At 42.1% G+C, this 26,776-nt stretch overlaps 2 protein-coding genes across 2 annotated transcripts; both read right to left on the bottom strand.

Moving 5' to 3' along the window:
* Window positions 1–2,026: 2,026 nt before the first annotated feature.
* LOC142665941 (uncharacterized) lies at window positions 2,027–3,643 on the bottom strand. The gene has a single exon (XM_075845768.1). The coding sequence runs from the start codon at window positions 3,552–3,554 to the stop codon at window positions 2,493–2,495; it is 1,062 nt and encodes a 353-aa protein (XP_075701883.1). The 5' UTR covers window positions 3,555–3,643; the 3' UTR covers window positions 2,027–2,492.
* A 5,186-nt stretch (window positions 3,644–8,829) lies between these two features.
* PPP1R9B (protein phosphatase 1 regulatory subunit 9B) lies at window positions 8,830–25,073 on the bottom strand. Its single transcript, XM_075846380.1, has 10 exons — window positions 23,637–25,073; window positions 18,710–18,842; window positions 13,730–13,850; window positions 13,351–13,455; window positions 12,777–12,912; window positions 12,534–12,689; window positions 12,383–12,436; window positions 11,650–11,879; window positions 11,374–11,470; window positions 8,830–10,591 (listed from the first exon to the last, which is right to left on the bottom strand). The coding sequence occupies exons 1-10, from the start codon at window positions 24,783–24,785 to the stop codon at window positions 10,538–10,540; spliced, it is 2,235 nt and encodes a 744-aa protein (XP_075702495.1). The 5' UTR covers window positions 24,786–25,073; the 3' UTR covers window positions 8,830–10,537.
* Window positions 25,074–26,776: the final 1,703 nt, after the last annotated feature.

Here is a 26,776-nt window from a genome sequence, read left to right as displayed (position 1 = left end):
AAGTATCTTAACCCTTAAGTGTGCTGCGGACTCCAGGAAATGAAAATTTCACGTAATACATTTTCCACATATATAAAAAGTGGATTCATGAACCAGTGTTACATGATTAATAGGTATAAACACAATATCTCCTGGGGCCGTTACTTGTCTTCTATTATTGCCGTTTGTTCTACACCAAGGAGTTGATTCATCCTTTCACTGGTAACGTGCACATGGCCTGATACTCCGCCTGCTTTGAGTGCTGTGTCTTTTTTCTTTATTTTTATATATATATATATATATATATATATATATATATATATATATATATATATATATATATATATAGGAAAATCCCTTTTTAGTTGTAGGTCTCGTGATTGTTACTTTGAACTTTGCTGAAAATGTGCCCACATGAGAAGTTCAAACGTCTATCGGACCAGGAAAAATACATTTATTTTTCTTTCAGCGTGAGTGTCTGTAATGCGTTAAAAAGTCAGGCCATAGATGTCATTTTGTAGGTATTTAAAGGGCCCCTGTCTCATGATGTACTCGCTGAATGTGGGATTTATACACGTAGGCATGTATTCATATACTGTATATTGGATGAAATTGATCTCGTAATATACACGCCACCCCGCAGTAACGTCAGGCGCACCCTTTGTTCTCAGGATTGACCTGTACATTATTTACATCTTCATATAATTACATGTCATTGAAAAGCGTGGGAACGTCGCCATCTTGTGGCTATTAATAGTATAGCCTACCACCCAAACCCTGCAAAACGAAGGCTACATGCAAACCATTATTGTTTTCGTCAGTGTGATATCCACTTTTTAAACCTAGCGCACTGACTCATTCATTTCTATGACCCCATGACTACTGTTTTTTATGGAGCCGTGGGACCAGCCTGCAAAACTCAAAATGGGTCCTATTCCTGTCCGTGTTTTACGTCTGTCCTGCCCAATAGTCTATAGTGACCTCGAAACCATGGACATACGGAACAGATGCGGAGGACACACTGATGAGACACGGACTGCAAAAAAAATAGACAACGTATCCGTTCTAATAGGCCACAAAATACAAACGGTCGAGTGCATGTGGCCTAAGACTAGGACTATACGGCAACATTGGCTGCAACACTGGTCGCACGGCTGAAGACTGCTGTTCTGACTTCATCAGAGTAATGGAAGTGAAGGTGGCTGTGATGCACGACAGTCGCATGCAGTCCTTCAAGTTTGGATTTCTGGTGTCGCGGTAACCTGCGGATCGCGGCCACTTTTTACTTTCATTACTGTGATGCAGCCAGCCTGGCACAGTGATCTTTGGCCATGCAACCAGTCTCGTGGCCAAAGTTTCTGTGTAGCCCTAGCTTAAAGGCTGGTTTTAAACTCTACATCAGTGATTTTCAACCAATGCCATTCTAGCTGTTTCAAAACTATGACTCCCAACATGCCCTGGTGGCCAAAGGATGGCATTTGTAGTTTTTCAAAACCTGGGGAGCCACAGGTTGGGGGCCATGGCTCTAGTTGTGGTCTCTGAAGGTTTCCTCACAAAATGGAGCAATAGCAAGACAGAAATATGTTATTATAGATGAAGCAGAGCTGAGTTTGCGATTTGTCATCGCCCATTGTTATATCTCAATATATTAGCATTTTGTGTAATAGTTTTACATAGGACTGCACATACACATGTTACATTATCTTAATTCAGAGATACAAGTGTCTCATGGTGAACAAATGCTTTAGCTCTGCTACATCTAAGATTCTAGCAGCTCTATAAGAGATTAGCATACTTGCTTGTTTTTTTTTTATTTAGCATTGACATCCGGGAGATTTTGATAAGTGGCATCATGACCATACAATATTTCTGCCCATATTTTTTAGGTGACACCTCCAATCTAATGCATGTGAATTACAAGTAATGCATGTAACTCCATCGTACACTAAAGTGAATTCAGAACCTGCAATTACCTACCTCGCCTCACTTGCCTGCTCTGTCGGGGGTCCGGGAAGACTCCACTTTTCCCCGGAAATAGATATGTTGGCATAACTACATGAAAAGTCTAATATAATTTAGTCATCGTTTTGTTCTTATTTTTATTTTCAATACAAAGTTCTAGATATCCAGGTAGAATTGACCAAATCTGGTTAAGACTTGTTATTGATTGATAGTCCACAGCAGAAGTCGATATGATGCCTTAAAGGAGCGCTCTGCCTTTAGTTCCTATTTTTGAGATTGGAAAAACATAGCTGTAACCATCCAGAAATAGCGCCACTTTTATCCGTTGGTTGTGTCTGGAATTGTGGCAGAGACTGCCCATGTGACTGGGGCTGAGTTGCAATACCAGACACAGCCAATGGACAAAAGTGGCGCTGTTTCTGCACAACCCCGTCAAAGCTCTAGATCACAAATTCATTATATTAAACAACTTTTCAATTTACACTTGTCGGAAACCCTACATGATCCCTGGAAGTTAAAAATGGTGGCAGATATGACAAAACTCTGAGCTCTCACTTGTCCTGCGTTTCAAAAGGACCATCTGGCTCATTCCAATTTTTCTCTTGATTTTTCTTCCGATTCCTCTCAGCCATTACAATTGCAGCAATGACGGTAACTAAAACGGTTATTGTGATCACCAGTACAGTGGCAGTCTCTGCTACACACAGCTGGTTGTCCACCGACACTAGGGCGGCCCCAGAGAGTTGTGGTGGCCCTGCACAAGTAAGGTTTTCATAGTCATCTATATGGAGATGCCTCACACTGGTTATCTTTCCAAACACTCTCTGCAAGTCACAGTCACATATCCAGGGGTTGCCAGATACCTGGATGTGAGTACTAGGGGTTTGAAGGTTGAGGAACGTTTTGAATTTGAGATGACTTAACTGGTTGTCTGAGAGAGACAAGAGCCGTAGGGAGTGCAGGGAGGTGAAGGACTCTACTGCAATGCTACTGATATTGTTGTCTGAAAGGTCAAGAAGTTCTAGGTTCTGCAACATGAAGAAATAACCACCTCTTACTGAATCCAGAAGGTTGGACTGGATGTGAAGGTGACGAAGCCTGGAAAGTCCACGAAAGGCCCCCTGTTCTATAGAACCCAGATAGTTTCTACTTAGGTCCAATTTCTCCAGACTTTCCATGTGTCTTAGACTTTCATAATTCAAGGCAATCAACCTATTTGAAGGAACTTTCAGTTCTCTCAAGGAGCCCAAGCCCCTGGAGAAGTCTTGAGGAAGGCTGCTGAGGAAGTTATTAGAAAGGTCCAACCGTTCAAGGAAGCCAAGTGATCGGAACGATCTCGCTAACACAAACTCTATCTGATTGTCAGATAGAAGAAGGATCCGTAGGGACCACAAGGCTTGGAATGAGGCAGGTTCAAGGCGGCTGAGGTTATTTTGACGAAGATCTAGCATCCATGTGCTATGAGGAAGGTGATGAGGAACTAGGAGGAGATCTAGTCCTCTACACTCCACTAGGTTAGAGGAGTCATAGCAGAGGCAAGACTGTGGACATGGTTGAGAGGGATTTGCATCTGTTGTATAGATCAGCAATAGGAGGGTCAACAGTGCTGCCATGATGGAGAACTTCTTCAAGTCTCTTCTTGCAATTTATCTTCTCATAGCTCTCAAAATAGTAGACCGTAATGCCTCCGGTGTCCTCTTCCTTATACTCTGGAGGTATAAAATGAAGTAAAACTTACTATTATTCTATTATTTTGTATGGTAATTCAAGTATTCTACCTAATTATCACAACCTGGGAAGATATTGTCATTACTGGACCACTTGATTTATCTTTGTCCTAAGCCCCATAAAAAAAGACCTTCCCACCAGTAATAAAAAATCCATTCTATACACAAAGTAACACACAAGACACAAATCCATCAACTTCAACCCATTATCCTACAGTACTGATCTAGGTGAAGGCCAAACAAACCCTATGAGGCAGTTGCCTATGAGATGGCCATGTTAGCCCACTAAGACCCAAGCTGATGGCCTATTTTTTTTTTGGGTCACACAAAAACCTCTTCAATAATGTCAGGAGCCCATGTAATTTGGAGAGGTGCTGATCATGGTGGAAGAAAACATGGGTGGATATCCAATTTTGGGTTCATTTATAACATAAAACAGTGGTCATTTTTGGGGGGTGGGTATCTACAGTATAGGGTAGAGGTAGGGCATTTGTCCCCTATTAATGGTTAATATTATTGTCTATCCTTAAAGGGGTTATCTGCTTTGGACAATCCAGTTTTATTAGAAGGGTTCCCCATTGATCAGATGTAATCTGTTGGAGAACCCAGAAGCAAGTGTTCAATTCCCCTACAGCACCACCACAGGGGAAATTGAGTATTGCACAATTCCTATTGAAATTAATTGGCTGTCTGTGTAATGCACGGACAGGCCGTGTCCTTTAGACCAAGAGATACTCTAATAAATAAAGTTCCTTAATGGGGGACCCCTCTGATAACCCAGAATGCCCTAAATGGGTTATTAAAAAAGCCTTGTAAACCTTTAGATGCCAGCAACCAGATGCCCCCTTGCATTGTCTTTCTTTGTCTATGGGACATCAATACACCATCCACATATATGTAAATAAATATACTACAACGAAGCAGTCAATACAATCAAAATAAAGCAGAGTCCCATGTAGTTGAGTATTTTCATTTAAACTGACTCTATTTGTGATATTTTGGTAATTCTCTGCGTTGAATAATCCCATTCACTATATCTAAACTGTAGCCTCTGCCCATCCCTCTGCATTATATACATCTATAGACTGGGTTGTACCTCCCACCCTCACTAGATATAACTAATATATATATATTGTATATGTATCTATGCCCTGTCCTCTCTATATTTTCTTACTCACCCCTATATTTCTCATTCTCCCCTGAATTAATGTGACATGTCCCTCATCCCATGCCCTGACTATGTAGATGTGTCACATACCGGTGATGACTGCTCCCGGTCAACTCGCCAACGCCTGTAGATGTGGGTCAGATATGTGTCTTGTAACATAAGCTCTACGTAGAAATCAAATCCCTCAGCAGGATTATTAGGGACGGATTATACCCATTCTGTCCCTTCAGCTTCATGGCAACCAGGGGTTTGCAGTCCTAGTATGACCTGCAGTAGGACATCATTTCTTACCTTTTCCATTTAGATTTCATGGATACCTTCTCCATCTCTTATCTTCTATCAAGTCCCTCAATGTTCTAGTTGTTGCTTCCTTCCTGCGCTCATGATTTCACTTCCTTCAGTCTATTATTTCCAGTATCTCCATGACTTTTATCCCCCATGATGTCCTTAGCTTTATGCATAATTAAAGAATAAGGCCATTGTTTGCCTCTATAACCATATACAACCTACAGATAGAAGGAGAACGGGCTCTCACCTACCTTCTATCTCGTCCAGATGTGGTCCCCTTCTTCAGGGACCTGCACTAATAAGCCTTCTGCATCTTGTGGTCTTCAGGAAGGGAACACCTGTAACGAATGCCTTGTCCCTCGGCCGCACAACACTAGCTGCGGCGTAAAATATGCATGGTGATCATATATTATTGATGATGTTCTTTCAGGAAGCGTGGGCTCTTCACTTTACAGGGCAGCGTAATCATTGATACATCTGGTATGTAATCTGACCGCTTCATTACCATCGGTAGCCTTCGCAGCAGGTTCCTTAAAATGTTATGTTGACTTCTTCTTCCAAGGAAGGAAATTGCTTGCCCTTTAGATGACTCCTCCGCTGGTTCTGTAGCTCTTCTATCGAGATATCTGACCAGTACAATACATAGCTTGGGTTTATCTGAATCGTATGATGGCCTGGTTCCTTGACAATCACAGAATGGGTTAAATTGAGTATCTCATTTATAGGACCCCCATTTTCCCACCATTTTTTATTTGAATCTTGGTACTCTGCTGACCCCTAGGACCTAGTATATGATCGCTGGAAACAAAGTTTTCTGGTAACATTGGTACCACCATTTGGAGCAAGTGACTTTGTGTAGCAACAGAGGTGTCGTAGTCATGTAGTCAGGTCAGGATATACTAGTTGAGTGCAGAGTCAAAGAGTACATATAGAACAGAGAAGTGCAGTCACCAAATGTAGTACATGAGGGCACAAACCAATGAAGAAAATCAAACTATCTTAAGTCAAGATATGGAGGTCAGTAGTCCAGATGTGGTATATAAACTCCTGGTCAAACAATCAACCCGGGTCAAACGCAAAGTACATGACGAGCAGCTAATAACAGCAAGTTACAGGGCATAGAACACAATAACTGGCACCAGCCGCAGGTCAGATTCAATGGTCGGGTGATTGGTTAAGTGGACAATTTACTCAACTTATTTTTCATACGTTCCGTCATGTTTTCTGATGTTGTGTCACCATTGTGAAACCTTGACCAAAACTTTCTGTGTTGTCCATTTCTGTAGAAATCTTCCTTTTCTGGAGAATTTTGACTACTTTAAGGGTCAAATCGAGGAATTTTTTAGTGACATAAAGTAAGTCATTTATTATCCTCTTCAACAAGATAGTCATAGGTGGCATGATTATGGACACCTACAAGTTCTAGGACCTCCGAGATTCAAGAGCTTATACAAGACGGGGGACAATACTAATACCCTTTAGAGCTTACGTAACAAAAAATAACTTTTTCTGTGGGGTGGATAATGCAGTAATCACCTTGTATGTGTCTAACATTATTACACAGTCAGGAATTTACCATTTATGAGAGGTGGTGAGAACTTCTTCGATGTCACCTTAAAGGGGTTTTCCAGCTTCTGACAACTGATGACCTATCCACCAGATAGGTCATCAGTACATGATCTGTGGAGGTCCGACACCCGGGCTCTGCACAGATAAGCTGGTCCGGTGCCTCCGTGCACCGAACGTACATGCCTTAAGCAGTTGGCTCCGCCCACGGAATAGCGGCCGAGCTGCAGTACTGTATTCAGGTGAATAGGAGCAGACCTGCAGTTCTGCAGCACGGCCGCTATGCTATGTACGGAGCCAACTGCTTCCGGGCTCCGTACATAGCATTATGTGCCACAACATCCGTTGCCCGCAGGCCACCGGAGCGGCTTATCGGTGCGAGGTCCAGGTGTCTGATCCGCACCGATGACCTATCCGGTGGTCATCAGTTGTCAGAAGGTGGAAAACCCCTTTAACTTGTCAGCAGGGGCAACGTTTTTCCAGAAACAGCTCCACTCTTGTTCATAGGTTGTGTCTGGTATTGCACCTCAGCCTCATTCACTTGAGATTCTGATGCAGTCATCTGATTTAATATTCATACCTCTTTATTAATGGATAAAGGAAAAGAACTTGAGTGTTTTTTAGCATAAGACGAGGTCTATTGTTCTTTTCATTTACCTTTCTTCATTCTAATATGCTGCATCTATTATTCATTCATATCACAGATCATATCAAGATTTATGCAGCTTGTTATTTCAGTCACTTGATGTAATGGGTAACAAAACTTTTTAAAATCTTTTGACATGTCATAGTGACATGTCAGAGGTCTTGATCAGTGGGGTTCTGAGCACTGAGACCCCCACCAATCGATAATATGAAGCGGCAGAAGCGCTTGGGTGAACTTCGTTTCTGATTGGCTTTCCTCAGAAAGCCGAGCGAACAGTGTAGAGACTCGTAGACTTTCTATTGAGTTCGTGCAACGCTCGCTTGGCTTTCTGCACTTCTGCCGTTTAGTTTTAGCGATCGGTGGGGTCTAAGTGCTCCGACCCCCACTGATCAAAACTTCTGACATGTCACTGTGATGTGTAAATTTTTTTTTAAAAGTTTAGTTATCCTTTAAAATTCATCTCTATTCCAACTGGAAGAGTTTATATGATGCGTTATACCTGGTTGACCCTTAAAGAGATCCGGTTTAGAATACCCATTTTCTATTTACACTATTAGCACGTTTTAGTTAATTGAGAGGCATCCCTTATTCTGGACCTCATCAATTAAAGAGTAGAGTGGCTACACAGACGATCTCTCTCGCTGGAGGACCCAACACTTCTGCATTACTTTGCAATACTTCATTTACCCTGTGGTGGCACTGCAGGAGAATTGAACACTTGCTGCTAGGTTTCCCTGAAGATTATAGCTGATCACTGGGGGTCCCAGCAGTGGACGAACTATCCAGCTTATTATCAGGGGACCTATCTAACTAAAAGGTATTGTCAATGCCTTTAACCTATAGCAAATATATGTATGGCAATAAGGACTGGCATGTATGTGTATATATATATATATATATTTCTTTATTAGAGATGAATTATGAATTGGAGCTTGGATTCATGAAAATAAATAGGGCAACTATAGCCAAGGATGGCACAGAAATGTACCCAACCAAGGATGTATGTACCATAGAGGCCGATCAAGGTAGCTGATATGTGGCCCTTTTAGAGGGGAGAGGCCCAGCCCTACTTGGTCCTATACCCTTTGCATTTTAGGTGGTGAGAACCTGTGCAGAATCCCCTCCCCAGAGGGGACTGCATTGTTAGTAAGCAAGGGTTGGCGGGGGGGACGACACTAGGCCCTTCTATCCTGGGTTGCAAAATATGGCACCATAATGGGGGTTCCAATTTAATCTTTGGTCTGGGCACCCTCCCTCCTGTGTATACTACTGAATCAAAATGTCCCGAAATACAATCCAGGTATTCTAGCCCAAAATGGGAGGGGCCATCTGAAATGGGTGTGGTCTCATATATGATTGTTATAACCAAGAGTTATGATATGGTATAAAATCACTGTACAGAGTGGGGGCAGAGTGAGGTTTAGTTCATTTTTTCAATATTGTCTTCAACTTTTCCCATATCACAACTTTTATAAGAAATGAGAAAATCTGAATTATTTGAGTCTGTTTAATGTCAAACTTCCTTTTTTAATCCAATCCATAATCCCCCAAACTCTTCTGTTTCCTTTGCCGCAAAACTAATTTGTCTTTGTATGTACATCCTCCTTCCTTTTATTTCCTCAGTTACAGACCAATAAATAGACAGATAGTAATTTGGCACAGTATCACTCACCCTCCTTACTCACTCACTCCCCCTAGTGGCAGTCCTTCTCACCCCATGCATCCGTTGCTCAAAATATACAAATAACCCGTCTTCTTCTCTTCAAGAACAGTGCCAGTTTTAATCATGGCAAATACCAACTCAATGCCATCAGACTCTTCCTTCTGATCGCTCTCATAGGTCATCTACTGTAACAGGAAGGGATAACCAGTTACAAACATGGCTGCCGGCAGCTTCCTTGCCAGAAATAGTGGCTTTTCATGACTAGCACTGTATGTTATCTGCATGTGCGGTTACAGATTAAAAGATTTCAAGACCCGGCAGAGATTGACTCACAGTTATACAAAGCTATATATATATACAGCTGTGATGTGACAAGCTGGCACGCCTGTGTATATAGATGTATACCATATATACATCTGTATACACACACACAACATACATACACACCTGTCGCTGCTCTGTGGATTGCACAATCCAGTCGTGCACGCACCTCCTGGCATGGGTATTAGGTGCCATCCAAAAAATAAGCATTTTTGGGTACTTCTACATAAATATATGTATACATTATAATATGCACATATTTGAGAAGTCTGTCTTATAGCAAAACAAAGCTAATGCATTCATCCTGGTATACAGACCTTACCCATTACATACTATGCACATTAGAATTCAGTGCATGCTCTAATCACACGCACGGGTACTTCACTATCCAACTTATGTTCGTCTATGTCGCTAATGTTTGCCCCGCTGAAAGCATCGTCCATTTTATGGGCTGAACCAACATCCATGGTAGAAGCATCTGCCAACCTACCAAGAAGAAATTGCATTGCAGAAGTATGGGACACCTTGATCCTAATGCCCCCATAAGTTAATAAGTCGAATATTGGTTCTAACACAAAATGACGTCTTCCAATGTGGGTAGACGAGGGTTACACTTACACTCACTTGCCTTAGTCACAATTGGAAAGAGCGGTTAGGGTATCACAGATTGTAAATAAAAGTTTAGGTGGGTAAAGGTGTGTGGTACACACTGATCTTGAGATACCAAGGGCAGGTAAAAGACAGAGACCACCAGCACAAACACAGCACAGAGATACGCAAAATCCAGGTAGGGAGGCCGCAGTCACTGCGTAGGCCACTAGGGCGCCAAAGACCCCAGTCATTGCAATGTCCTCATTAAGATACAGCCATTGGGGCCACTGAATAAAATATCTTGAGAAGGGGCACAACCCAAGTTCCGGCCTGATGTCCACATAAATACATGGTTGGTGGGAAGACACAGGCCATGGTGCTGTAGCCGCAATTCATCCAGCTGGTATCCATCGTTGCCCAGTTAGAAATCAAGAAAGAACGACAATCACTTGTCAACATCCCAGTTAATAGTACTCCAACCCCACAATATAATTGTTGGGGTAGTAAGTGAGCTATGGGAAGGGGGCAATTGGCTGCAGTTCCATCACTGGGGCAGAAATCCTGCAGGGGTGGAAAAACGATGCCCACCTCCTGCCCAACATTCCCCATCCTTCGTAACATTCGAACTAAGTAGGGGTGGAACATTGGAGGGTGGCAAGCTTCTTCTCTAATTCTGAGACCTGGGTTGGAGAAAAAGGGGAGAAATACATGAAGTATTAATAATACATAGTACAGAAACACATAAAAGGATAATTAGGGTGGGATTGGCACCAAGGGTACCCCCAGCCTTACTAAATAGTTAAAAATAGACATAGATGGGGGTCGGTGAGATAACACTGACCGTAAACATTGATGTAGCAATCCTAAGCATGCCTCTAATCGAAGGTAAGCTATCAGACAAAGCCATCCACCATTAAAGGAATTTAACATATTGGGATGTATTTGCCCTCCTGCAACTTTTACAAAAATATTAAACCTCATCTTGATTGTTTCCACTTTTACCACCATTCCAACTCTGTTACTTAGAGATAGTGGAGGTTTCCTAGTGAGGCGATAGACTGCATGATAATGTACAGTATGTTAGTTATAAAAGCAATATGCATTATGCCCCGTATAAAATAAAACAACATTTTAGGAGGGTTCTTTCAGGACCACAGTCATAAGAAAGCAATCTGTTTAACAAATGACGGTGTTACGGTCAGGCAACTTCCAATGCGGCAGACATACATCGATTGAACGTTACTTTAATGGATTTTGATTATGTCTTCTTGTCTCTGAATGGTCTTCTTGTTTAAAGGGCTATTACACCATGCTTGATCTTGGGCAGCTCCTTCCTTGCATGCTTATTCGAGGCAGGGAAAACTATAGCAAAGGGCCTGCTCACAGGTACCCGTTAAGTATATCAATTGGCAGCTGCACTATATGATAGCCATTGGAAGTTACAAGAGATAATTATAAGGACCTTCTCCTGTAGCTTCTGGATCTCTGCCGCATGTGAAGTCTCCACTTCTTCCAGTGCTTGCTTCTGCATCTCCTCTTTCTTTAAGAAGTCCAGTTCCCTAAAGAGAAAATCAGTAAAAAAAAATCTTATAGGGTGAAATACACATGTCCTGGTTCCCATATAGAGTCATGTGTTATTAAACAATAAAACATGAGGTTCATCTTAAAGAATGAAGACTAGAAGTTCAATCAAAGTCTAGAAGTTTAACCAAAGGTGGTTTGTGACAACATTGCTTACTTTTGCTGGTGCTCCTTGATCAACCTTTTGGCTTTACTGTACTTGCGCTCTAGTCCCTGGTGTTGGGCTTGGGTTTCTTTTAGATGCTCATCCACGGCCTGACACAAGCTCTGAGCCTCCATCCAGTATCCCTGGAGCTTCTCTACACGATCCCTATTCTCCTGGACACTCTGTTGTAGCTGAACTTTCTCCACCCGCCAACGAGAACGGTCTTGTTCCAACCCAGCCAACTGCAGATAGGTAGCCAAATGTGTCAGAATGGATGCAAGGATTAAATAAATAGGCATTAAATCCCAACATGCCAATAGTATAACCCAACTCAAGGCAACTCAGGAAAGTATGGGTTTTCAAACTTTTGCGACATTGGATCGTGTATAAATACCATAGAAGTAGTCCTGTTATTGGACACCTTGGGAGGAGAACTTTATCTCCGGTAGGATTAATACCATTTCCTAATGAGTGGTATCAACGGGAAATGGGCTCTCCACCTCAATAGGCATCCTAATGTTAGCGAACAAGTCGAAGAATCATTCCACCCTTGGATGAGGAGACGGGACAAGTGCTGAATCCATGTGTGCTTGGATAGTGGATTTGGTAAGTGAAGAATTAAATGTCACTTATTGGCTGAATGGTGTTGATTTTTTTTGTATCTAGCATTTATTACAATAAGACCTCCTCATGGGTTGCCCACACCAGTGAGTTGATGGCCAATTAGGTAACACTTCTGCCTCACCTTCCTCTTGAGTTGTTGGATCTCGGCTTCGGTCACAGCATGCTTTATCTGTAACTGAATACAAAAAACACGCCAAAGATTTCAGATGTAGATCACCACGTGGACAAGCATTGTGGACATTGTATGATCTATGTGATTTTGAAGATTTTACCTCTTTGAATTTGTGCACTAGTTTCTCAGGATCCATCTCCACTGGGGACAAGGCATCTTCTCCTTCAGGTAGCTCAAATACTTCAATTGCCAGATCGCCTCCTGGAAACATAGGGCTCATCTCTTCATCTTCCTCATCTGTAGCATATTCCCCTGTCTAGGCAAACAGAAAAATAAATCGGTTAAGGCGGCACCATAAATGTATTGGTGCTGTATTTAGATATAATTTGAAAGCTCCACTCACTTCCTCATCGTCTTCATTACACTGATTATAACGTTGTTCCATGTTCTCCCTTTGCCACCTCTCCTGTTCCAGCGTCTGTTGAATGAGTTGGGCAACCTCACTCTGCTCCCCTGGTTTTTCCCGACCAATTAAAAACCTGATGAAGACCAACATCATAAGACACATATAGAAATAGTAATAAGAGTATCGGCAGTAGTATCCTCACTGTGCTCCTGAGAAACATCACGTGACAAGAAAATATAAAGCCACCAAAAACCTCTTCTCCCTTTCTTCAGTAATGAGGAACCCTTGTATCTAATGAGGAGTTGTGCCCTCACCCTACAAGTTGATGATAGAATTTGTGTCGATGGCTAATATGTTGAACCAGTCAGACTTGTTGGTTGAGTGGCTACGGCTAGCGCACGCTCATAAACATTAGTGAAACTACATTGAGGTTCACCTGGTTGCCATATTGACACATTTGTATAGGTTGCTCCAGTGGCTACTTTGGTGTCCACCTATTTGCCATATTGACACCCATATTGAAGCTCCAGTGGCCAAAGATTGAGTTCCTCTGACATAGAGTATACCTCACCTCACACGTCCCTTGGTATTCCTCAAAACAGATGCTGCAAAGGACTGCGTAACCCCTACCAGACTTGTTCCATCAACTTCCACCAAAAGGTCATTCACCTGGATCCTGTTGAAGAATTTTTAGATATAATTTAGCTATTTTTGGGTTGTTTGGCATAAAAAGTGTCTCTGAGAATAATGTACCATTAAAACCAAACCCTTGCAATTTTAGAAGATAAAGTTGGCCAATCAAAGGATGGCCCTTAACATTAGGACATTATGAACATCAAAAGTTAAGCCTTATCTGGATATTATTGACAGATATTACATCTACAATGCTTTCTATATGACGGTAAAACAGTAGGCACATAATGGAAAAGTAATGTATTTCAAGACAATACCTTCCATCTCGGTGTGCTGCTCCACCTTCGGTCACAGTTTTGACAAATATTCCAAGCTTTTCGAGGCCCATGTCTGCTCCAGCCCCCATCCCAATAATACTGATTCCAAGACCCTCCGAGTCTGCAAAGAATGATAAGAAGAATATGCCAATCCAGTAAGACCAAGAGAATAGTAATGAAGGTATCTAACCAGAAACTTGGCATTTCCATTACTCTGGAATTGTCCTTTTGATTGGATGCAGAAAGTGATGTTCAAATGTCAAATTCATATAGTAAAAACCCATAATTATTATTATTTCTTATAATTGTTTATAGGGGGGGCTTCCCTAAGTCGGAGTCCCCCAACCCTATTACCACTGAGATTTTTTGACACTCCTGGGGAACTTCTACTTCCATTCCTACCTTAAATGTTCTTGGGTTGGGGTAAAACCTTGTATAATTCTTGCCCAGCCTATATTTTGCCCTAGATTTGTTGACTGCTTTGCCAAGAATCTTTAAGCAGGATGATTAGTTTGTCCTAATGCCTCATGTACACGACCGTTGTGCCACTCGGGCCGTTTTTGACGACATCCGAGTGGCACCCGATAGTCTTCACGGACCCATTCACTTTAGCGGGTGAATCGGGTCCGTGAAACATGGTCCGAGTCTCCGAGCCGTGGAAAGATAGAACATGTCCTATCTTTCCTCGGATCACTGACGGGACTCGGACGGCACACACGGTCGTATGTGTGAGGCGTTTCTGTTTGCCTTCCTGCTGATTTGTTCTGAGGAACCCCAGGGAATCTTGATTGGGAAACACTGCCTAAGGAATATGTTCAGACCAATGGAGATGTGTCCAGTGGGTGACAATACCCCTGTGTCTACCCTACTGTAGAAAACCTGCATTGTAACGCATTATGTGCCCCCAGAATTTACAGTCCCGGCTGCCGCAGAGTCAGGACCCAGGGATTACAGTTTGGCCTACAATGGCTGTTTTTTGTAGACTGATGGTGGGGTAATGGGCTTTTTTCCTTTACTCACGAATTGTCTATATTACCATAGATCCGTATAGATATCTCTAAACAAAGATACGAGTAAATGAACGGCGCCCCCAACCCTTGCATCTGAACAAATCAGTAAGTTATAGAGTTCTCTATCATTTAAGCTATACTGGTATTTCCAGAGAGCCCCTTTAATTGTCCTTTAAATACTTTTACACATAAATAATATATACCGCTCAATGACGTATCACGAGGAGAGGTGTCCACAGTCTTATTCACACTTCCCCCATACACACTTCTTACTCATAGCAGAGTCTTACTGTCACCCAATAAGATTCTTTATCTTATTTCTGATAAATATCGGCGGTTTACCAACTTTTATTAGGACTTTAGGACTAATTTAGTTTTTGCTGGAAGTACGTTGTATTTACCGGGAAATGACTGATCTTAAAACCTGTACAAATCCAGAGCGGCTAATAATATAGTTCACTTATATTTATGTAAATGTTTCACATAGAGAAATGTTAGATAAAGTAGTAATCATGGGGGAATTTTTCCTTTTGGACTGCCATTAAAATATTACAGTCAACCCCCCTAATGCGAGATGGCTGATAACAGGGAAGCATATTTTGTATTGGTTGTCTAGGATATCTACTTTGGATAATCCCTTTTGTTAGACGTGTCCCCCAATATTAAGATGATCACATGGTGTCCCAGAGATCAGCTGCAATCTGTCATGGAATATAGCAGCAAGTATTTAATCTGCCTACAGTGCCACCAGAGGGGAAGTGAAGCATTACACTGTTCATAATGAAAACAATGTGCTGTCCGTTTAATGCAAGGACGTGGTTGGTCCTCCAGAGTGGGAGATGCTCTTTGCAGACACTCTTGACTCCGCTAATAGATGATTGTCCACAATGAAGGTCCACCTCTATTAACGCTGAATTCCCTAATCGGGTATTTAAAAAATTTATTTTCTGAACCAGACCACCCTTTAACGATTAAATTATCAATCATTACTCATCGTTAATAATCATTCACACAGAAAGATTCTTGACGTTTAGACGGGATGATTTATGAAGATATAGTCTGTGAGATTTGCTTGTGTCCACACACAATGCTGGTAGCCATTTAGGTGAACACATATAGGCTATAAAATCCGTAGTATACAGTGACGTTACTGATGTATGACTATTATTATTTCGAAATCACTCTGCATTCAGAACTATAGAGCTTTTTCCTCTTAACTAAAACAAAAATTCACCAATAGATACAAGTCTTTGGGTTGTCTCCTCCTAAAGGAGTTCTCTAATTTTGATAATCCACTTTTGTTAGAAGAAAAATAAGTTGATCACAAGGTATCCTGCAGCTGGGACCCTCATAGATCACCTGTCATCTGTAGGGTGACCTGGTAGCAAGTGTTTAATTTAGCTAATTATGGAGGTCATGAATACGGGACACCTCTCTATTAAAGGGGTCATCCTGGACTTAGGATAGGCCATCAAAGTATGATCGGTCGACCCCCAGGATCACCTCCGATCAACAGGAAGAAGGGGCTGCAGCTCCTTTATTGTTTTATCCAGGCTCATCACTGTGCCCCCTTTGTTATGCTGATCAGTGGGGTTCTCAGGGGTCGGACCTCCACCGATCATACATTCATAGGCCATCAATTGCAAGTCCTGAGGACCCCTTTAACATAGAGATCCCTAATAGTTAAAAAAGGGGTTTTCTACAGACGAGAATTCTATTCAGCTATTTGTTAGTCAGACCTGTCTGTGGGAAAACTGGGTAAAAACCTATCTATCTATCTATCCTATCTATCTATCTATCTATCTATCTATCTATCTATCTATCTATCTATCTATCTATCTATCTATCTATCTATCTATCTATCTATCTATCTATCTATCTATCTATCTATCTATCTATCTATCTATCTATCTATCTATCATCTATCTATCATCTATCTATCATCATCATCTATCTATCTATCTATCTATCTATCTACAAAGATAAAGTTTAAACCATATTGTAATTTTCTTGGTTTATTGTATAGTTGAGGTTCAGATGTCTATTGGGAAGTTGCTCAGTACATGCTGCCATATATTTATCCATTTTATTCCCAAGTCCTCATAGCAGTAATATTTACTTCCTGTATCTTTATTCTTATCATTGACCAATGAACATTGAAAAGGAATAGTCAGTGGTTGATAAAAGAGTTTCTCTTTTCCATTTGAAGACAATGAAACATATGGACGCAGCTTAGTGTGAGCCACTGCTCTCATTAAATATTAATATTTCTACAAATGTATGTACATTAGGAGGCCCATATTGTGGAAAGGCGAGCAGTGCAAAGTGGTTTTAGCTATTCTGCAATAAACTCAGAAGTTAACTGCCTAGAAAAGTCCCTCAATCTGCACAACTAAATAAAGAAAAATTTTAATTTGAAAACATATTGCATTAATTACCATATGTCTTTACGGGTCTTTATGTAGATATTGGCCTAGGTAGTCAGCATGTATGGCCTACATTTTTGGAGTTTAAGGACACCATTCGCCTTGAAATGTTGACCTGGATGGACTCAGAACCCAGTGCCGAAGGGAACAGGGCTGTCCCCTGCAACACTGTATGGCTCATATACTCAATCAGTATATGAGGCAACTTGAAGCTCCTGGGCCCAAAGCAAAATCTATAATAGTGCCGCCCACCTACCATGTGCCATTCATAATACTGGTGTCTTATTATGTAGCAGAGGGATCTTTGGGCCCCTCAGGCATCAGGGCCCGAGTGCAGCTGCCACTGCTGTACCACTTATAACTAGGCCCCTGTACTCAGTGAAACTTATACAAATATACAGGGAGTCCATCCTAAACTAGCAAGAAGAATAATATTGCAATGATGGTCCCCAACCAGTGGCTCATGTCCCCCAGCTGTGTGGCTCGTAATACGTGCCATTAGATAGAGCGGGCATTGACCACAAAAGGCTCCTGTACATGAACCGTTAGTGGGCCCCTTGTTTTCCAAGTGTCAATTTGCTGAGAGGGATGCTAGCCATAGTTCACCTCATACATGGCTCTCCAGAAAACCCATCACTGGTGTGCCAATCCACCAATAGAATAGAAACCACAGTTATTTTTTAGTTGTTAAGGTAGCAGTGATCCCCTTTTACCTGCAAGGTCCCTGTGCAGCTGCACAGTTTGCACATATGGTTTGTCCGACTGCCGTGAGTTAATGACTGACTGCATGTATTAATTATTACAATCGGGGACTCCTTATGATCCATCATGGCACTACATGTCACTCCATTCTCCATCCATTCCTCCTAAGGCCATGTATGGGAAATCATGAATTGACAGTATTGTAACAACAATGCCAATCTGAGTGGTATTAGACCTATTTTCTTTGGTGTGTACCACTTGAAACTTAGCATTGCCTGTAACTCTGTCTTCCCTTCAGCCAACCTGTGAACAAGAACAGTCATGGCTCGACTTTATTTTATCCAGTGCAAAGATTCATCTTTCGGCCCATTACCTAAATCGAAGCACCCTCGCCAAGTCAGAGTGGTTTATTGGATCTCCCCCCTGGCATCCAGCACAGGACACATGCCCTGCCAGTGCCCCTAGATAACTCCCTATTGAGCATATTAAACTTTTGTGTTTTCATGGTCCTCCAAGTTTAATATGTTCCTCTTTCTGTTGAATGTTGCTCTCAATCATTTCTCAAAATTTAATGTAAAGTTGGGGACTTTTGAGCTACAATGTAGATATTTGTTGACCATTCATGCAAACCAATTTTTTTGGTCCTCAGAAGCTCCATTTTTTTTTCCTCCTACCCCTTCCTAGTATAAATGGCTGCGTTAAGCAGGGGTGTAACCTTGTCTCTTTAGAGGTGTGGCCTAAATTGTCTTTATTGAAGAGTTATATTGGAATCCCTTATACAGACTGTGATTGGAATAAAACATTATTTCTCAGTATTCCAACAGATGTATTTTATTCTATACCTTTCTCCAGTTCCACAGGGAAGAGTTCCAGCCTCTCCACCCTCTTCTCAAGCTCATATTCCGCTGAGGCAGCCATAGGATCCACATCATCGTTGCGCCGGTCATATTCCTCATTAGAGTATGTGCTAAACACCTGTGAGGGGAGTAAGAACTATAAGTTTCATGGAATCTCATCCTTCATTGTTACACTATCATCTTTCCATTGAATGATACCCAAATTTCTCATAACCGGAGACGCCATAGACCAATTATCTCCATATTTCATTATATCACGTGTACCTTGTGGAGGACTTATCTTGTGTACCTCTTGATACCTTTGATTTTTCTGTTCGGAGCCTTTGGTCCCCTTGTGTTTATAAATGCCTAGCAACCAACTGATCATATTCCGTGAAAATAATCACTTGCCTTAAATTACTCAAATACAAAAGTGTTATTGTGAGATTTGTTTATGGTCACAAGCTGTACAACCTAAGAAGTCCCATTTCGCAGAGTAATAAAAACAAAATAACCCTCTTTAGAGGGCATCTGAAGTCTACTCCCATGAAAGCAACATTTAGGGCACTGAGTGGCTATCAGTGCTAGGGCTACGGCGATGTTGATATACATAGAGGTGGGGGGGTTTAATACGAAACATTATATAGGGCCCCTTGATCCAGTGTTGTGGCCAAGTTTTCCTTTACACAGGGCAAACACTCAGTTCACTACCCTATCCCTGTATCTAAATACCCTGGCCAAGGCATAGTGGCTTGTTTGCACCCTTCTGGAACATGCTCACCAGCCTTCCTCTAGCTATGCCCCTGCCCTAGCTACCTGGTATAGAAGAACTTGGTCTTTGTTTGCACCTCCATCTCCTTTCCATGATTATTGGGATAATTCTTCACATATTTGTGTGCCTATATTGGGCATGTGGAGAGAGGATCCCTACACAAGTTCTTATCACCCATTAAAGTACGTAATCCAGCCAACCTTCTCTACTGGGCTTTTAGCAACTGCATGGGCTGCCTCTATGGCACAGCCGTAGCAAGGCTTTCCTTCACCCGGGGTAAAGGTGCAGTTCGGTGCCCTAGACCAGTATCTAAATACCCTTGCCAAGGCAAACTGGCTTGTTGGCATGCCCCCCTGTGGTACCGAGCACCCGGGGCACATACCCCTGTAGCACCCTTCTCATCTACGACCCTACTTTTTAGTATATATGCCTATGTAATCCACCAGTGATACATGAGATAAAATCCTGCTCAAAGGTATTATGTTAACCTGGCTCAAGTGTATTAAAAGTATGGTGGTTGATAAGAAGCCCATGACCATTATTGCCTGCAGGTCCAGACCACTCAGTCCGTCCCTGACAGCCACCATTGTTTTGGTTGTCCTTAGTACAACTGTTGGATGGCTATGCAGTAAGCTTGTAGTGTCCTCGATCTTGCGTATCCCTCAATAATCCATCAATACTCAATACTCGTTGTTATCCTGTATAGCCCAAGAGTAGGGTAATATAACCACTAGTAGTCATGTTGCTAGATTAAAATCATTAAAATGTCCGGCACTGGCATTTACTGGATGTGGGACATCTAGCTGAAATGACCAATTCAACATTTTGACCTCCCATATTAACAGTAGTAACCATGGGATCAAGCCTTGGACTGTACCGATGACTTCATCAGATATTTTTTACAGCCTATTTATACAATGACAGCACCTGTATGTTTCCCAGTTTGCAACAGACAATTTCAGGTTAAGGAGCATTTCTTATCTAAAATATCATAGGGGGTGCTCATCAAGACCCTACTGTAGCTGCAGTCCTATTTATGGGGCCAAGCTGTGGACTGCAGGTGTTGAGCTGTATCTGTACCCTAGTTATACAATGGCAATAGAAGTATGTTGCTGTGCGTTAAACAGATCATTTCAGGATGAAGTTCTCTTATTCCAGCAACTTGCAGTCTTAAAATTCATAAATCTTGAAGGTGCCTTTTATTTGGGTTGGAAAATCCAATTATATATAATCTGCTGCCACTCAACCAATGAGGCTACATGGGGCCCAATATTTGTACCCAACGTGATGATCGGGACGATAATCAAAACATATAGGTGCATGGCCAACTTAACAAATGCTAGAAGATCATATTGCCAGGACTAGAAAAAAGGGTCTAGTCAGAGCCACGGCTGTCCATGGGCTGTGACTGGTATTGCAGCTTATGTCCATTCAAGTAAACGCTGCAATACCAGATACATCCCATGGACAGATGTGGCACTGTTTCTGCAAAAACATCTGACTCTTTTTTTTTTTTTTTTTTAGTCCTGGACAACTCCTTTAAATGAATGATATATCTTGAATGTCAAACCTTTTTAGATGACATCTGCATTCCATAAATTTTAACAATTGTTTTCAGCGTATTGGAGGGGTTCGCCAATTCTCCATTAATATATCGTCTGAACCTGCTTGTTCAAGACAACGTTGGAGGTGGATGTGACCTTCTGAGATGTAAAAATTACCAGGGCTACGAAATTGCATTAGCAAAAGGGTCAATTACCCTGGAGCCTTTACTATTTGGGGACCTCCACCACTCTATAGAAGCAATATAATGTTGTTATTTGGGCACTACTTAACTCTTTCACTTTGACGCTATTATGTGTTCACTGTATGGCACTATATGGCAGTATTGTGTACCATAATATCTAAACACCTAGGCCATATTATGCCCGTATTAGTCTCCACTTTCCATCTCCCATAAGCAATGGCACCGGGCCTCAATAGACTTTGATGCAGCATATGTTGAGCTTACCTGAGAATGGACCATCGAGTAGTTTTCCTCTGGTGGTCAAATGTTACATGTCTACATTTCTTAGAGACAAGCACTATATCTATTTTGCGGTCCAGGTCTAGTACAGGAAAATCACAGACAACTCAACCTTAGGTTGGCATTTGGTTATTTTTTATCGAAGTTGCACATTCAATGCTCACTTCCAAGGCCTGTACTATGGACCCATCTCTTTACAGGTGCGTGCCAGACTAGAGAGTGGCTGTCATTCGACCCAATTTAGCTATTGGCTTATTGTCTTCTGAGACCTCTTCTGCCAAGAATAGATAGAAGAGGTCTTTTGGTGTAGGCATGAGCCGAGCATAGACATAGTTGCTATGTGGTCGGGCAGTAAAGTGGGCCCACCTCTACTCAGAGAATAGGAAAGGCTTTGGAAAACTGAATGGAATTTGCTCGGAGACTGAAAGAACTGAAGACCAAAATAATCATAAACTTTTGACGTCTTAAACTCAATAGCTGCTGAAAGGGACCATGAAGGAGTTAGTTCCCAGTCCAAGTTTTGCTTAGGGGCCCAATGGTCACATGGCCCCTGGAGTTGAGTATATATGTAACCCTATGCTTGTGATCTATTAACCTACAACATACATGGTCTACACCACCGATGGTCCATGGTCCTTCACTTATTTGCAGAATATTATTAGATCACCTTGTGACATGAAGACCACAGGATGAGATTACCAAACAGCAGTTCCTTGCTAATCTAATAGGAATATGTCACCGACCAGTCATGGATTAATCTGCTGCATAGACTTGATGAAGGCCCTTTGCTTACTAGGTGTCAACCCAACCACTACGGGGGAATTCATTCTGGTCAAAAAAGTCTCAAGAGATTCCTCTGAGCACCACTTGAAGTTCTCAGACAACCTGTTGACCACCAAAACATCACGGTAAACCACATCTGAATCTAAACCGATCTTTTATTGGTCATAGAGTAGAAATGACCCAACGTCCTCCCTGATACCGAAACATCATATGGCATATGGAATGCCTTTATTTTAAAAGCCCCTCGTTAATGAGAACTGCATTTGACCCAACAAACCAGTAGATAATTATTACTACCCTGGGCACATGCTATACAGATGTAGTAGAGCTGTGTTTGTTATTTGGCACATCTCATATGTTTGCTGCGGTTTTACATTAGATTTCATGATCTCACAATCATCCCGATTCACTTCTACCGTAAAGCGTTAAATTCAGCTCTGCTACATCTGTCGTTATACAATTCTGCGAAGCACACGCTTTTTTTTACATAATCAAATAACCCTTTGCATGTGATCTGATCGCTGCTCTGTTAACACATATCGCACTGTAGAATTCAGGCAGTTGTATAATCGCAAGATGCTCGCTTCCCCTTAACAGACACAATAACTGCAGACGTAGGTCTCTTTAACCCTTGCGTCATCAACTTAACCGTACAATGCCCCCATCCAAGCTTATGTGGAACTAGAAAGGCCACCATGTTCTGTATTAACTGGTGTGGCACCATTTGCAACATCTCTAAAAGATCACTACCTATCTAGCTAGACATCCGACATGCCGGCTGGAATACGACTAGCATGCAATAACCAATGTTAGGCTCCATCCATGCAGCTGGGAACCTCTACATATCTCAATAACCCCAATAACAGGAAACGCGGGGGACTCCCTTCCCCCCACACACCCTGCCAGGCTGCCACTGTCCCCGCAGCAGGAAGTGTCATACAGACACACACACTTCCTCCATTCAAACAGCTGAACGTGTCTTATAGTAGAGAAAAAAACCACCAAGAATACAGCTCCGTGCTTATGTAGACAGATATGTACATAGTCAGATGCTAACAATGTCAGTGGTGCAAGATGAAGAGCAGATACGAGGTATTATATTCTTGCTGGTGTCATGGAAACTCCACATGCCTTAACATACACGGTATCATTCCTAGAATCTTTTGCAAAGGACTGTGGGAATATATGGCCTTGTTTAGGTGATGGGAATATTCAATGGTGTCCGTTATGTTATAAGCCCATATATGTTGGTATGGACTAGTTCCAATGACAAATAGTATTTTTTGGCATAATTGTTAAAATGTCATCGAGACAAGTTGAGTAGATAGGGCTGGGAACCCTACATGTCTTACCTTGATGGGGGCTGTGCTGAAGCGTATCTTTCGCGTTGGAGCCGATTCTTCTTCTTCCGACAGACCCTCGATCTCTTGACAACTGTTGACCGCTTCATAAAATCCTTCCTCATCTTCATCCAAACCACTACCCCCCGAGTCCTCCCCTAGTCCACTATAAGCACTGAGTTCTATAACCTCAACTTCGGACCAGTCTTCCCTTTTGAAGTCTTCTTCTGCTACCTCTACTTCCACCTCTTCTTCTAGCTCTGCTTCCCGAGCTGTCACCCCCTTGGCTTCTGAGCCTCCATTTTCAGTCGCAACATTGGTAGACCCTTCGCCCTTCGGTGACTCCGTCTCATTAACTACATCCGTTTCCGATTCCCCACTTTCTTCCACTTCCACCGGTTTGGTTTTACATATCTCCTGGACTGAGTTTGGCTTTTGGGAGGTATCTACCTCCTTCCCGACGACTTTCTTCTCTTCTGTGGCCTTGACTGCTTCTGGCTGGAAAATTCTTGTCCGTCGGCTATTTGGACCTTTGATGGGAATTTTGTGAATGTTATTGCGGAGGTCAGCATTCTCGAAAACTGCGCTTAATTGGCTGACGGTGGGGGAGACGGCATCTGTGTCCAGCTTGTCAAGGGATTCTGTGCTCCCACCGAACCTCACTACAACATCTAGTTTTCTGTCCTGAAACCCACCTCTTTCCTTACGCAAGAAAATTCTGTTGGTGGTCTCCTTTTCTTGGAGGTTCCTCTCAAACACTCGGCGTGCCTCCTGCAGTCTCGAAGGCGGTCTGTCCGTATTTGTATCGAAATGGCTTACCCGCTCGGATACACTGGTCCCCAGCTTTAGCAGGGCGCTATGGTTGACGTTTTCATTCAGGCTGCCGGCCCGCGGCAAAGTCAGTCGAGCTGGCTTCTCCTTGGCCTTCACAGTCTCATTTTCGCTACCTGCTGGTCCTGTCCCCATCTGCAGGAACATGTTCTTAATACGGTGAACATTGGAACCATATTTGCACCTTGATTTGCGCGCTTCCTCAGACTCCACTTCAGGTGCCCCATCTTTAGTACCACGTAGCGTCTGCACCCCAACCTCATATGCATTCCTGTGCGGAGAAGAGCTCCTGGGTCCCCCACCTGGGGTCTTACCCTCCGTCTTCATCATTTTTGGGATGTAGGACGTGGGTACCCAGATCTCATAGTCCTCTTCTCTCCTCCTCCTCCAACCTCCTCCTTTTTGTGTCCGTCACATCAAGCTGAGTGAAGCATCTTCTCTCCTGTAGAGCGGAGCAGTGGGATTATGCAGTAGCACAGCTATGAAGCGGAGCTATGAAAAACACTGTCACCCACCATATCACTGTAGCTGATGCATCCTGGCCTAAACTAGCATCACGAAAAGCAACATCCTCCTTCCTCCTTTCTCTCTATGACCCCCCTCCTCTCCGTGTATCACTCCCCCTCTCTTGCGCTCTCCCTTTTTTCCTGCCTTCTGCAATCTGAAGGGGTTCCTGCAGGGTCCTATAGAGAGAAGGATTACAAGATCTGAACAAAAACAGAGAGGGAGGAAGGGATTACAGGAAAAAAAGAGTGATCCATCTGTCAAAATGTATTAAAGGGCTGAAGAAAGATAATGAATAGTTGAAGGCGTGTGAGCATAGATGTCTGTATACACACACACACACACACACACACACACACACACACACACACACACACACACACACACACACATACACACACATACACACACATACACACATACATACATATATATATATATTCATTTATATATATACGCTCATTATTTATCTAGAATATTTGGATGATTTTATATTTTTACTATATTTGTGAAATATACACTATATATTCTATATATATATATATATATATATGTATATACATACACGACCTTGTAGTTTTTTTTTGAATGGTGCATAAAAGAGTACTCTATAAATTAATCTAATAATCGTGCGCGATTAACCCTAAAGGTTCTGAAAAACTCCAACCAATATGTTCATTGTACTTTAATTAACTATACCCGTCAGATCATGATCACACAATTACGATCAACGATCCATCAGAATTTAATTTCATTGCGTCCATTAATTATCACCATTTTGCGTAAAGTGAAATGGCGCTCCCTTCAGGGTCGGACTTTATAACTACAAAAATGCTGCCCGTCTACAGTCAGAGGAAGATGCCACCAGAGATAAAGTCCTCATGGATGGTACACCCCTAACAACTGTTATTATTAACGGTAGTGGTTTTTGGTCACATTGTGTGAGAACACTCACACACCCACACACACACACACACACACACACACACACACACACACACACTCTCACACACACACTCACACACACACACACACACACACACACACACACACACACACACATATATATATTTATATATAGTTATATACAGACTTAAGACTTACTGCCTGATGTTGTAGTATATTTCACTGTTCCCGCATACAGATTAAAAACTTAATAGGGTTCTCCACTCTGGACAATGCCTTATGACAATTAATCAGAGGGGCGACCCACTATAATGGTCTCTAGCGATCACATATAACCTTTGGGGGGAACTCGATCGCAAGTGTTAAATTTCCCTGCAGCGCCACCACTGTGGAAATGCAGCATTACGCAGTTCCCATTGAAATAAATGGGCTGTCCATGTAATACACAGATGTACTGGGTCCTCCAGAATGCGAGGCGCTCTTTGTGACTGCTCTCTGCTCTAGCTAATAGATGAAGGTCCTTAATATAGGACCCCTCTATTACCTCAGAAGTATAGGACCCCTCTATTAACAGGGCCTTTGAATGTGGGTTTTCTAAACCAGACAAGTCCATTAATTGCTAAGGCTTTATTATTCATTCCTTGGCTTGACCTATGACTCTATAAAGTCAAGCCGACCAGTCAACCAGGTGTATATATACTGAATCCAAATATTTCCAAAATGTCTTTATATCCAAAAAATTACCGATATTGAGCTGTTATAACTATACAGACTTGATGAGAAGTTCCTTTGATTGTAAGCTCTGCAGGTCAGGCTTGACCCTGTATGTTTCATATGTACTAAAGACATTGTCAGGGTGACTAAATGAAAGTAAATTCATATTATCAGAGGGATAGGGCGGAGAGGTTGGA

The sequence above is a fragment of the Rhinoderma darwinii genome, chromosome 13, assembly GCF_050947455.1.
Source record: "Rhinoderma darwinii isolate aRhiDar2 chromosome 13, aRhiDar2.hap1, whole genome shotgun sequence".
NCBI lineage: Eukaryota > Metazoa > Chordata > Amphibia > Anura > Rhinodermatidae > Rhinoderma > Rhinoderma darwinii.
This window is presented reverse-complemented; position numbering and strand designations above follow the sequence as displayed.

What these genes read in the sequence shown, in the direction of transcription:
- LOC142665941 (XM_075845768.1), bottom strand. Translation starts at nt 3,554, where the DNA reads ATGGCAGCACTGTTGACCCTCCTATTGCTGATCTATACAACAGATGCA.
- PPP1R9B (XM_075846380.1), bottom strand. Translation starts at nt 24,785, where the DNA reads ATGATGAAGACGGAGGGTAAGACCCCAGGTGGGGGACCCAGGAGCTCT. An exon ending in TCAGCACAGCCCCCATCAAG is followed by an intron (nt 18,843 to 23,636) that starts GTAAGACATGTA and finishes CTCCCCTCACAG; the next exon opens with GTGTTTAGCACATACTCTAA. An exon ending in TAGTGCACAAATTCAAAGAG is followed by an intron (nt 12,437 to 12,533) that starts GTAAAATCTTCA and finishes TTTTGTATTCAG; the next exon opens with TTACAGATAAAGCATGCTGT.